This window comes from Crocodylus porosus, unplaced genomic scaffold (assembly GCF_001723895.1).
Source record: "Crocodylus porosus isolate Cpor-Errol unplaced genomic scaffold, CroPor_comp1, whole genome shotgun sequence".
NCBI lineage: Eukaryota > Metazoa > Chordata > Crocodylia > Crocodylidae > Crocodylus > Crocodylus porosus.
This window is the reverse complement of record NW_017728888.1, coordinates 91,340-102,266: the sequence shown is the minus strand read 5'-3', so window position 1 is coordinate 102,266 and position 10,927 is coordinate 91,340. Positions and strand designations below refer to the sequence as shown.

The 10,927-nt window shown below is 61.9% G+C and overlaps 2 protein-coding genes across 2 annotated transcripts in view; one reads left to right on the top strand and one right to left on the bottom strand.

The window, feature by feature from the left end:
- IDH3B (isocitrate dehydrogenase 3 (NAD(+)) beta) overlaps positions 1-4,637 on the top strand; it is a 4,965-nt gene extending 328 nt beyond the window's left edge. The window contains exons 2-10 of the mRNA XM_019554464.1: positions 2-146; positions 259-319; positions 574-706; positions 1,679-1,812; positions 2,117-2,219; positions 2,764-2,910; positions 3,465-3,559; positions 3,697-3,757; positions 4,258-4,637. Coding sequence (XP_019410009.1) covers positions 2-146; positions 259-319; positions 574-706; positions 1,679-1,812; positions 2,117-2,219; positions 2,764-2,910; positions 3,465-3,559; positions 3,697-3,757; positions 4,258-4,347 — 969 coding nt within the window. The 3' untranslated portion in view covers positions 4,348-4,637. The remainder of the gene's footprint in view (position 1; positions 147-258; positions 320-573; positions 707-1,678; positions 1,813-2,116; positions 2,220-2,763; positions 2,911-3,464; positions 3,560-3,696; positions 3,758-4,257) is intronic.
- Positions 4,638-7,138: 2,501 nt separating this feature from the next.
- The window catches only part of NOP56 (NOP56 ribonucleoprotein), a 6,210-nt gene continuing 2,421 nt past the window's right edge, over positions 7,139-10,927 (bottom strand). Inside the window, exons 7-12 of the mRNA XM_019554552.1 lie at positions 10,397-10,548; positions 10,099-10,199; positions 8,941-9,089; positions 8,625-8,746; positions 8,269-8,427; positions 7,139-7,745 (exon numbers count right to left, since the gene is read on the bottom strand). Of these exons, the coding sequence (XP_019410097.1) occupies positions 7,575-7,745; positions 8,269-8,427; positions 8,625-8,746; positions 8,941-9,089; positions 10,099-10,199; positions 10,397-10,548 (854 nt within the window). The 3' untranslated portion in view covers positions 7,139-7,574. The remainder of the gene's footprint in view (positions 7,746-8,268; positions 8,428-8,624; positions 8,747-8,940; positions 9,090-10,098; positions 10,200-10,396; positions 10,549-10,927) is intronic.

Genomic DNA, 10,927 nt, shown 5'->3' with positions numbered 1-10,927 from the left:
GACGCGGCCCCCCGCCCCCGCGCAGGCCGCTAGCGTCCCCGTGGTGTTTGACGAGCACCACCTGAGCGAGGTGCAGAACACCGCGTCGGAGGAGAAGCTGGACGAGGTGGTGGACTCCATGAAGGAGAGCAAGGTGGCCATCATAGGTACGGCTGCCTGTGTGTCCTGTGAGGCGCTCGCTGCGGTGGCGTCCGGTCTCGCTCCTCGGGCGCTCGGCTCCTCTTCGGCCTGAGCTCACCCACCGCTTCTGCCCCACAGGGAAGATCCACACGCCCATGGAGTACAAAGGGGACCTGGCGTCCTACGACATGCGGCTCAGGTCAGTGGCAGCTCCGCGCAACGCCTGGGGCTAGAGCTCAGCCAGGTGGGAACTGAGCCCAGGCCACGGGGGAATGAATTTTGCCCTCTGTGCCTGTGATGCCAGGTCTCTGCTCCTCGAGGCAGCTGGAGGGGTGGGGAGCTTGGGGTCTGGTGGCTGTGACTGCCACGTGCCTGCCCCAGGGAGGGGATGGGGCGGCCCATGGTGGGGCCCTGCTCCCAGCCCCAACCAGTGACCCGCCGCTTGCCCGCCAGGCGCAAGCTGGACTTGTTTGCCAATGTGGTGCATGTGAAGAGCCTGCCTGGGTACAAAACGCGACACAACAACCTGGACCTGGTGATCATCCGGGAACAGACGGAGGGCGAGTACAGCTCCCTGGAGCATGAGGTGGGCAGAAGTCGGAGGCCTTGTCCCATGCTCTCAGATCCACACAGAGGGGTGGGGGGGCATTGCCCTTTGTGTCACACGCATGACTTTGTTCTCACAGGGCTGGGCCCTGGCCCATGGGTCACAGTAGATAGGTGGGCCCCAGAGACGAAAGCCCCATGAGCGGGGAATGGGGATCACCCCTCAGACTCCTTTTGAGCTCAAAGCCCTGCAGGTGTGGCAGGGTGCAGAGGAAGCAGCATCCCTGACTGAGCCGAGTGAGTCGGGTAGAAGCATTTGTACACAGCATCTCCCATCTCTCCTAGCAACAGCCCTGGGATTTGACAAGGAGATTTTGGGCTAACGTGTCTCACGGAGGAAGGTGGGAGCCTTGGCATGAGCCCCTGGAGGCAGCCTGGCAGGCAGGGTCTGAGCGCAGCAACTGGCTGGGTCTAAGCCCACACTCCCTCTGGAGCCCTTGTCATTCTAGGGTTTCCGTCTCCGTGGGGTTTGTGTTGGACAGTACGGAAGAGGCGTCAGTCTCCTCTGGCCAAGTGTGCTGTGGGTGTCAGACCAGGGGCTGCAAGGGCACGGGACTGACAGTCCCCTTCCCCAGCACCCAGGCAACAACGCGTTTCCAACATCCAGACCTCAGAATAAAGCCTGTGGCTAAGGGGCCCCAGACCCTGCTCAGCTGCACCAGCCCTGAAGACTCTGTCCCCCCTACACCCCAGCACTGTATGGCCCAACACAGCCCTGGGCCCCAGCTCTTCCCCAGTGCTGAATGCAAGAGAAACCCCAGGCTTGTGGCTGCCTCTGCTAGGAATAGCTGGGAACTGCCCAGCTCCTCTGGAGCTGCTGCCTGCCCCAGCTGGGCAAGGAGAGGCCCCAAGGGGGAGCAGAGCTTGGACAGCAGTCCAAGACGGTCTCCCCTGGCAGAGGTGGGCGGCTTCAGGTGTCCTACATGCTGCAGCCCTGCTGCTTTCTGCCCAGAGCGCTAAGGGTGTCATCGAGTGTCTGAAGATCATCACGCGGGCCAAGTCGCAGCGCATCGCCAAATTCGCCTTCGACTACGCCACCAAGCTGGGGCGCACCAAGGTCACAGCCGTGCATAAGGCCAACATTATGTGAGTGGGGCAGGGGTGGGGAATGGGCACAGGGGGGCTCAACACAGAGCCACAGATGTGCCCCTTCCTGCACACACTGATTGCAGAGGGGCCTGACTAGGAGCCCATCACGGTGCCACTTGCTCTCCCTGCCGGAGGGCAAAAGTTCCTGTGCTTGGACCCACTGGGGTTAGTACTGAGTACTGAGGGCCAGCTTCACCCATGGTACCCAGTACCCTGCAGAGGTGCCCCCTTCTCTCTGAGGCCATGGGCTCTTGGCTTGTGGGCCTATGGGAGCCAGCCCTGTCTGTGCCCACTCCTGCAGGAAGCTGGGGGATGGGCTCTTCCTGCAGTGCTGCGAGGAGGTGTCCAAGCTCTACCCCAAGATCAAGTTTGACACAATGATCATTGACAACTGCTGCATGCAGGTGAGAGCTGCCTCCTCCCCGCCAGCAAGACCTGTGCAGCCCCACAGGGAAGCAGACACTAGAGTCCAGGGCAACGCTGGGTGCTCAGTGCCAAGCCACAGGCGCTCATGTGAATGGGCCTTTCTGCAGTCCTGGCTTGCAGGTCTCTCCCAGCCCTGCCACTGCTTGCAGCCCCCATGGTTGGGTGGGAGAGGAGCGGTGGCTCTGGGCTGCTGGATCTCGGTGGCAGATCTGCCTAGGGCACCCAGTCACAGGGTCTGTAGCACTCCTGCAAAAGCCACCCCTTTGCCTTCATGCCAGGACTCGCCTGGCAGTTGCATTGGTGTCCTGGCCTGGCCCTGCCCATGGGGCTGCCTGAGCCCGGAGCTCCCCACGCAGGCACTAATCTGTCAGGGAGCGCTGGGCTCCAGTGCCAGGCCTGCTCTGGCTCCCCTTCCCCACAGAGAACTTGGCAAACCGGGTGGGACGGTGCTTTCTGCCCTGGGGGACCACAGGTATGGGCATACCATGTGTGCAGGGCCTGAGCTGGTCTGCTCCCCTGCAGCTAGTGCAGAACCCCTACCAGTTCGATGTCCTGGTGATGCCCAACCTGTACGGGAATATCATTGACAACCTGGCGGCCGGCTTGGTGGGCGGTGCTGGCGTGGTGCCTGGCGAGAGCTACAGCGCCGAGTATGCTGTGTTCGAGATGGTGAGGGCTGCTGCACGCGGGCTCCCCTCTGTACCACTGCCCCTATGACCAAATGCACCAGTGTACAGGAAGGGAGGGAGCTGGGCAGGTGGCAGCATTGCCCAGAAGCACCCAGGGTTCTCGCAGGGCTTCAGCTCAGCGAGAATGGGGGCTTCCTGTTTTAAAAAGGGTGTGGAGAAATGGGCATGGCCAGAGGTGGGGGAGGAATGATAGCTGAGCAGGCAGAGCTGGGCCAAGCATGTCCAGTGTGGAGCAAAATTGACTGGACCTGGGGGTGGTTGTTGTAAGCAGGTAACTTCAGATATTTGAGAGGTTGCCACAAAAGCAGAATGGCCGCTCTCGGCTGTGGAGGGCAGGGTACTGTTGCCTGGCAGAATCTGGGTCTCGGGGGCAGTTTCATTCCCTGGAGGCTTCCAAGCAGAGCTGGGTCTGCCCTGGGTTGCAAAGGCATAGAAGTCGCATCCTGCATCCACGCCGGCTGGACCCTCTCATGCTTAGTGCAGCTGTGGCCCCTGGCCTGGGCACAGCACCTAATGCTGGCTGTCTCTCTGCAGGGTGCCCGCCACCCATTTGCACAGGCAGTGGGCAGGAACATCGCCAACCCCACTGCCATGCTGCTCTCTGCTGCCAACATGCTGCGTCATTTGAAGTAAGGGCTGCAGCTGGGCATGGGGGATGGGGCAACTGGGGGGTGTCAGGCCTGTTCGAATGGGTAGTGGGGGTGGGTGGCGCTAGGGCACAGCCATGTGGGGAGCCTGAACACATTTGGTTTCCTCCCTCCCCCAGCCTGGAGTTTCATGCTAACATCATCTCGGATGCCGTGAAGAAGGTGATCAAGGTCGGCAAGGTGAGTGCCAGGCTGCCATGGCCCCTTCCTGCTTCTTTGCCGCCACCCTTGCCTGGTGCTCGGAGACTTTCTAGGTGCCCTCGGGGTGCAGCTGGCATGGTCTGCTTGGGGCCGCTGTTGCATCCGGGCCAAGGCCCACCTGTCTGGCTGGACCCTGGGCCAGGCTGTGCTTTAGTGGGGCACTTGGCCTGGCTGTGCGGGGCTGTAGTTGTGCTTGTTTGGGGTGGCTCCTGTTCCAGCAGGCCTCAGGGAAGCTGGAGGGGCACTGCCCCCATCCCCACGCCTGTGTGAATGCCTGGTTCCCCCAGCCCGGCTCTTCCTCGTGTCTGCTTCCTGTCTCCAGCCTGGCCTCTCCTATCCCGGCAGGGCAGTGTGCCAGGGATCTGCTTCGCTGCCAGTCCTGTGCTCTCCTCTGCTATCCTGTCCTTGCCCACTGGCCTTGGCGCCCCCATTCACACCCCCATTCTCTCCTCTCTGCCCCTCCCCTGTTGGATTTCCAGGTCCGGACCCGGGACATGGGCGGTTACTCTACCACCTCGGACTTCATCAAGTCTGTGATTGACAACCTGCACCCCCACTACGGGCTCTAGGCCCCCTGGCCGCACCCAGCCCTGGGACTGCATATGTGCACCAGCACCTCGTGCTTCCAGACCCAGCGGACCTCTCACCCGGCCCCTGCCCCAGTGCCCTGATGCTTGTCACCTGCTCTGTGGCTGCTGGGGCTAACCTTTTCTCCACAGCAAGCCCCTGGGAGGAGGGGCGTATCCCCACCAGCGCCCCATGACTCCCACCTCCTTGGCATCCAGCTGGTGCCTGTCCCAAGAGCCTGAGGCCTGCTGAGCCCAGGCCAGGGGGCTGCGGACCCCCGCGTTTCTGTCCTGCACCATGCTGGGTTGGGCTGGCCTGCTGATAGCGGAGTACTCCTCCTGCTCTGCAGCCCCCTGCAGGCAGGGCCCAGGCTGTGGCTGGGGCCAAAATGGGGTCCAAAAAGCAAGTGAGACATTCCAGGGGCTGATGGGGGTAGGCTGCCAGAGTCCCAGCATGGGGGCCTGTAGCTTCCACAGGCCCGACTGTCACCAAAGCCACACTCTCGCTTCAGTGCAGCAGGGGTGGGGCACAGCTCTCCCTCCAGCCTGCATCCCCCCTGCAGAACAGCATGGAGCAGCAGTAGGGCGGTGACTAGTCTCTCCAGAGCTGGGTTTGGCCCTCATGCCACCCCACCCTTCCGTGGCCCCTGTTGCCTGGCCCCAGAGACTAGGTAGTTGTGACAGCACAGCCATTCCTTCTCAAGGCCCCGGGCCATGAGGCGTGTGTCCCTGCACCAAAGCTGTGCCAGGGACCGGTCCCATGCTCCTGGGCCCGTGTAAAGGGGCCAGGCTGCTAGTTATGGGCAGGAGCCAGTTCTGGCCCCTGCTAGAGCCCTGCTCTGCATCTGGTCTGCGTAAGGGCCCTAGGCTCATTGTGATCCTTCCGGGGGCGAGTAGCAGGTGCCTTGGACCCAGGTCTCCCCTATTTATGAGAGTGTTTTGTACTGTGTTCATGAATAAAGTAGCCATCCCATATCCCTGCCCCTTGCACCTGTCCTCTCTCCAGCTGTCCTGGCTCTTCACTGCAGATCCCCTTGCCCCAGTTTCCCCCTCCCTGTGGGGCAGAGAGCTGGGCAAGCCCTTGGCATAGAGCACCATGCTGGGCAAGAAAGGAGCCTTAGGAGAGCCCAGGCCGCTGTGGGAGGTGGGGTGGGGGGCTGCACTGTACCCTGCTCTTACCCAGGGGCGGGCCCCCTGTGCGCTTCTTCCCAGCTTCTTCCTTTGGTCCAGGCCAGCTCCAGCCATGGGATGACAGGCTTGTCATGGGGTGGGTGTTCTCCCCAAAGCCATCCCTGTCTGGGCCCAGGCATGGCTGCGTGCAAGGTTTTCTTTTATTTACTTAATGGATCTAACATAGCAAAGAACAGCGCAGCCCCAGATGCACAGTACCCTTGAAGTCAGGGGCCTTGTGGGGGGGGGGGTCATCTCTTCCTGGGCCACCAAGCTCTAGTTCTTCATCCCTGTATGACCTCTGGGGCACTGTGAGCCTAGCGCCTGCACAGCTCTGCTTAGAGCTGGGAAATGTATCCCAGTTGGCTGTGTCCCAGCAGCTCCGCCGGGCCTGGCTGGAAACAAATGCTGCTGTCAGTCACCAGGGAAAGGCCAGGCCTGGCCCCCCTCTGCCAAGCGATACCCCACCAGCACCTTACCCTGCACAAGGTCACCCTAGCACTGCTGGGGCCAAGCATGGGACGGGTACAGCAGCTCCAGCTCAGCTAGTGCAGGCAGGGGCTGACAGGCACTGCTGGTACCAGCTCATAGAGCTGGAGGCAGGTGCCTCGGGGCAGCCTCTCCTGCCAGCAGGCAAGGAGCTGCCCAGGCACCCATGGGAGCTGGCCCTGCAGCGGATGCGCAGTGGGATGGCAGGTTCGAGAGGGGCTGTGGCAGCAGGCAGGGCCCAGTGCCAGCAGCACCCTGTGGCCAGCCCCAGCCAGGCTCAGCTTACTAGGCACATCCAACCTTGCCTGAGAACAGCTCCCTGTGCCCCTAGCATGTGGATGCACCAAGAGCATGGTATCCGGCAGAGCAGGGAGAGCAGAGGCCACACCCAGTGTGCTGCCCTGCCCAGGCTGAGCCCCAGCCACTACCCTGGGCCCGTTAACACTGCTGCCCTCTCTCTGCAGGTGCGCACAGCTGACATGGGCGGCTACGCCACATCCCTGGAGTTTACACGTGCTGTCATCGCGGCCCTGGAGGAGTAGCCGCCCCTGCCCAGCACCCCCACGCTGCTTTGCTACCCTGCTTCCTGTTGTCCCAGCCCCGAGGCTCCAACCTGGGTCCTTCCCTGCAACTTGCAATAAAGCAGCTGACTTGCCCCGGGTGGGCACTTCCTTCTGCTGTCAACCTATGGTTGGGACTAAAGCACTGATGGGGAAACAGGGCCCACCCCAAAGCCTCCCAGCCCACAGGACAGGGAAGGGGAGGGGTGCATTGCAAGCTCTAGATGCTGCCCTTCCCAGGGGTTTCAGTCACTTTGCCCCCACCCAGCACCAGTTCTTACCCACCTGGCATGAATCAAGCAGGGGGTGAACTGTCCCCTTCCCCAGCACCCAGGCAATGATGCATCTCTAACGTGCAAACCACAGAATAAAGCCTCTGGCGAAAGGGCCCCAGACCCTGCTCAGCCACACCAGCCCTAGACTCTCCCCCCCACCTCAGCACAGCCCTGGGCCCCACCCAGCTCTCCCCCCTTGCTGAATGCAAGAGGAACCCCAGGCTTGTGGCTGCCTCTGTTGGGAGCTGCTCATATCCATAGAGCTGCGGCCCCAGGCAGGAGCAAAGCTTGGACAGTGCAGGCTGGAAACAGCATCAATCTTTATTGAGGACACATCAGTCCCACGCAAGGCTGACGGATACACTGGGCTCAGAGCAGGTGGCTATGGAGCCAAGCTAGAGCCCCAGAGCAGGACGGGCAGGTGGGTGGCAGCTGTGTGAAGTGCAGCAGTATCGGGAACAGGCAAAGCCCCAGGACAGTCCAGTCTAAGATCCCAGTGGCACTTGGTGCAAGCTGCAGCCCTACTGGGCCCAGCCAGACTCTGGTCTCTGCAGGAGACATCCTCCACTCCAACACGCCTGAGCTGCTAAGGACGAGCACACATCCCTGCAGGCTGCCCGGGCCAGGCTACATTCACAGGCAGGCAGCTGCCTAGAAATGCGGGACAGACGCTGCAACGGCCGGGGCCCTCAGTCCTGGAACCCCCACGGCACAGTGCCAGGCCCAGCCCCCTCCCTCAGTCCTCATCCCGAGCCGCCTTCTTCTTTTTCTTCTTGTCCGAGGTGACAGGCTCATCTATGGCTGCCTTGTGCTTCTTGCGGGGCAAGGCCTCGGCCTCCAGCCCATTCTCCTCAAGCTCTGACGTCACCTCTCTCTTTCTCTTCTTCTTGAGCTCTGTCTTCAGCTCCTGAGGGGAAAGCATGGGGGTCAGGGGGGCTGGGAGAGCGGAGGGTGGTAGCTTGGGGTCTACAACAGCCAGGGACACGCTGGGTGAAGCCTGCACCTGGCAGAGAAACCCCTGGGAACCAGCCCAGGCAGCTAGCTTAGGGGTAGGAGAAAGAATCCACCAAGGACGAAGCAGGAGCTGAGATCCCAGCCAGGGGCGACATGGGATGGGCTGAGCACACCCACACTGCCCAGGCCCTAGGGCTGCTGGTGCCAGCCCATGCACAAAGCCTGTGGGCACTGTCCCCGTGTACAACGGGTGGTACACAGACAGTCAGTGCTATGCGTTAACAGATTATAATTACTTTATGACAAAAACTGCTGGTGACACTTGTTTGTATCGTTTTAAATTGGTGGTGCGCACTCTCCGAGTTTGGGAACCGCTGCCCTAGAGCAAGGCGAGGATCGGCTCCAGAGGGAGGGACAGAGCTCATGCCCCAGCGAGCAGGACCGTGCACCGCACAGTGATGGCCCCAACCCCTCACCTCGGTTTCTGTTGTCGTATCCAGCAGCGAGTTCTCCCTCTCCTCGGCCGCGGCAGCTGCCAGCGCCTCTAGATGCCTCTTCTCCCGCTGCTTCCTCTTCTTTGCCTTCTTCTTTGCCTTCTCCTGCTGCTTCTTCAGCTCAGCTACCACCTCCGTGGCCTGGGGAGAGAGCGAAGTGTGCTGTCAGCTCCTACCCCGCAGCCAGCAAGCACCCAGCTCCCTTGCTTTTTCCCCCAGGGTCGGATCAGCCTCATTAAATCAGTCTTGGCCTCCACCAGCAGGTCAGGCTGTGATTTCACATCACATCCAACCCCCAGCCAAGCTGCCGCTTCCCAACCCCCCCGCCCCCGGCTCACCTCTGCCACCGCCTCCTTCATGACCTCTAGGTTCTTGCGTGGTGGCTCACCCGTCTCATAGAAGGCCAGGCGCTCCTCCACCTGCTCCCGCAGCTTGTCACCAAAGATGCTGGTGGGCACCTCTGCAGAGAGGGGGTGTGAGCACGTGGCCAGGCCCCTGCCCAGAGCCATCCCTTGCCCCCACCCTGCCCCAGCCAACTCTGCTCAGAAGTTGCGTGTCATCATTCACTGCGTGAAATGCTGTTGACGAAAAATGTTCCCATCACAGCAGAGCTGCCAGGGCCAGCACCAGTCCCCCAGAACCCCTGCCCCATACCGGAGAAGCAGTCGATCCGGGAGGCGATGGTGCACTTGTTGGCCAGGTAGCGGGAAATGCGCCCCTTGTTGCGGGCAGCAGCACGGCCAATGAAGGTGGAGTGGAAGATGAGCCCGTACTTGGGGGTGTTCCCACGCGTCTTCAGGGCCCTGCAATGGGGCAAGAGTGAGGCGATGGAGCAGCCTCCAGTCAGGGCACTACCAGGCTAGGTGGTGCAACACATGGGTGCAGCAGGAACTTATCTGCCTGTGTGGGACAGGGTCTCTGCAGGGCAACAGGACCCCAGCCTCACATGGGATCTTTAAGAGGCAAGGCTGGCAGGGACCAGCAGGGTCACATCCAATCCCAGTCTCGCTGGAACCAGAATCAGCCATGTGCAAACCAGCCCAGACAAACCCCGTGTCCAACATGACACAGCCCCAGGTGTTGCCCCCACCCCTGGGAAAGCAGGAGGGGCTGCGGATGCCAACATCCTGCTGCTGCCAGGGGGACCAGGGGTAGTCATGGATGCTGCAGAGATCCCAGGCCCAGGCTGTGCCCCCAACTGCAGAGGAAGGCAAACACCCCCAGTCCAGAACAGTCTGAGCAGGGGAAATCCCTTACTGCCTCAGTTCAGCGTCAGGCTGAGCCTGAGCGCAGGGGAAGACCCTCCAGCCAGGACCCTGCAGGGTTGGTGCCAGTAGGAGCATTGGCCCAGCCCAGTCCCATCCCCAACCTGGGCTACAGCCAACATGCAGTGCCTTAAAAACCCCCTGACATGTGGAGAAGAAAGAGGCACAACTCCAAAGCCTGCAACACCCCCACAGCAGAGCAGAGCAGAGCAGAGGCATCGTTGTGCCCGGATCATCCCTCCTTGAGTGCCCATGCACCCTCTTCTTGAACCCTCCAGCAATGTACGCGCCCAGACCCGAGCCCCCATGCTGCCAGCCCCACTCTCCCCGCCCCAGGATGAGGTACATCTAACCTTTCATGTGTGCCCAGGGCCCAGTAAGATGATCCCACAAGCTCAGTGCGACGGGGAACCCAGGGTGGGGGTGGGGAGGGGTCGCTCAGAGGCTGGGGCTGGCATATCATTCGCACCAGCAGGCAGAGCCAGCCAGCGCGTCAAGCCCAGCAGCCCAGCAGCCGGCCATCACCACGACCCCACTGTGGCGGTACCTGAACAGGGCCTTCTCTGCCCCCAGGATCTGCACTGTCGAGGCCGGGTACTTGGCTAGGTTTGTCAGGCTGCCAGCGTGCGAGATGAGGCGGGCACCCACCTGTGGGGGAGAGGATGGAAGGTCACGCACCTGCTGCTGGGAGCAGGGACGTGAGCAGGCCCCTGGGAGCTAGGACACAGATCAGCAGTGATGGGTTCTCAGCAGAGAGCTCAGTGGATTGACAGATTCTCACTACAACATCATCTCTGTGGCCTGGCAATGCCCAGACCCCCCTCCTTGCCCCATCCCGCTCTTACCACTTCACCGATGAGGGCCGAGAGGCTGGGGGCCACCTGGCCCATCTTGGAGCGCAGGTACTCCTGTAGCCCCTTGCGGTACTCTGAGAGCGAGATGACACGGCCGGAGAAGCTCTCAATGTTGATGAGGTCGATGGGAGAGATGTCCATACCTGTGGGGAGGCAGGGGCTGTCAGTGCACTGCCCAACCCCCATGAGCCAGGACACCCCCCCGGTAAAAAGTGTTGGGGGGCTTTAATCCTCCCCCAGAGGCACTGGTGCTGCTGCAGCCCGGGCTGGGGACGGGGCTGGACTAGGCCAATGCTGCTGCTGGCACCAACCCCACAGGGTCCTGGCTGGGGGGTCTGGCCCCCGTGCTCAGCCTCAGCCCCACGCTGCACTGGGGCAGGAAAGGATTGCCCCCCCTGCTTAGACTGGTGTGGACTGGGGGGTTTCCCCTTCCTCTGCAGCTGGGGCACAGCCTCTGCATTGCCCATGACCTCCCCTGGCTGCAGCAGGGTGTTGGTGGCCGCAGCCCCCTGCTTTTCTGGG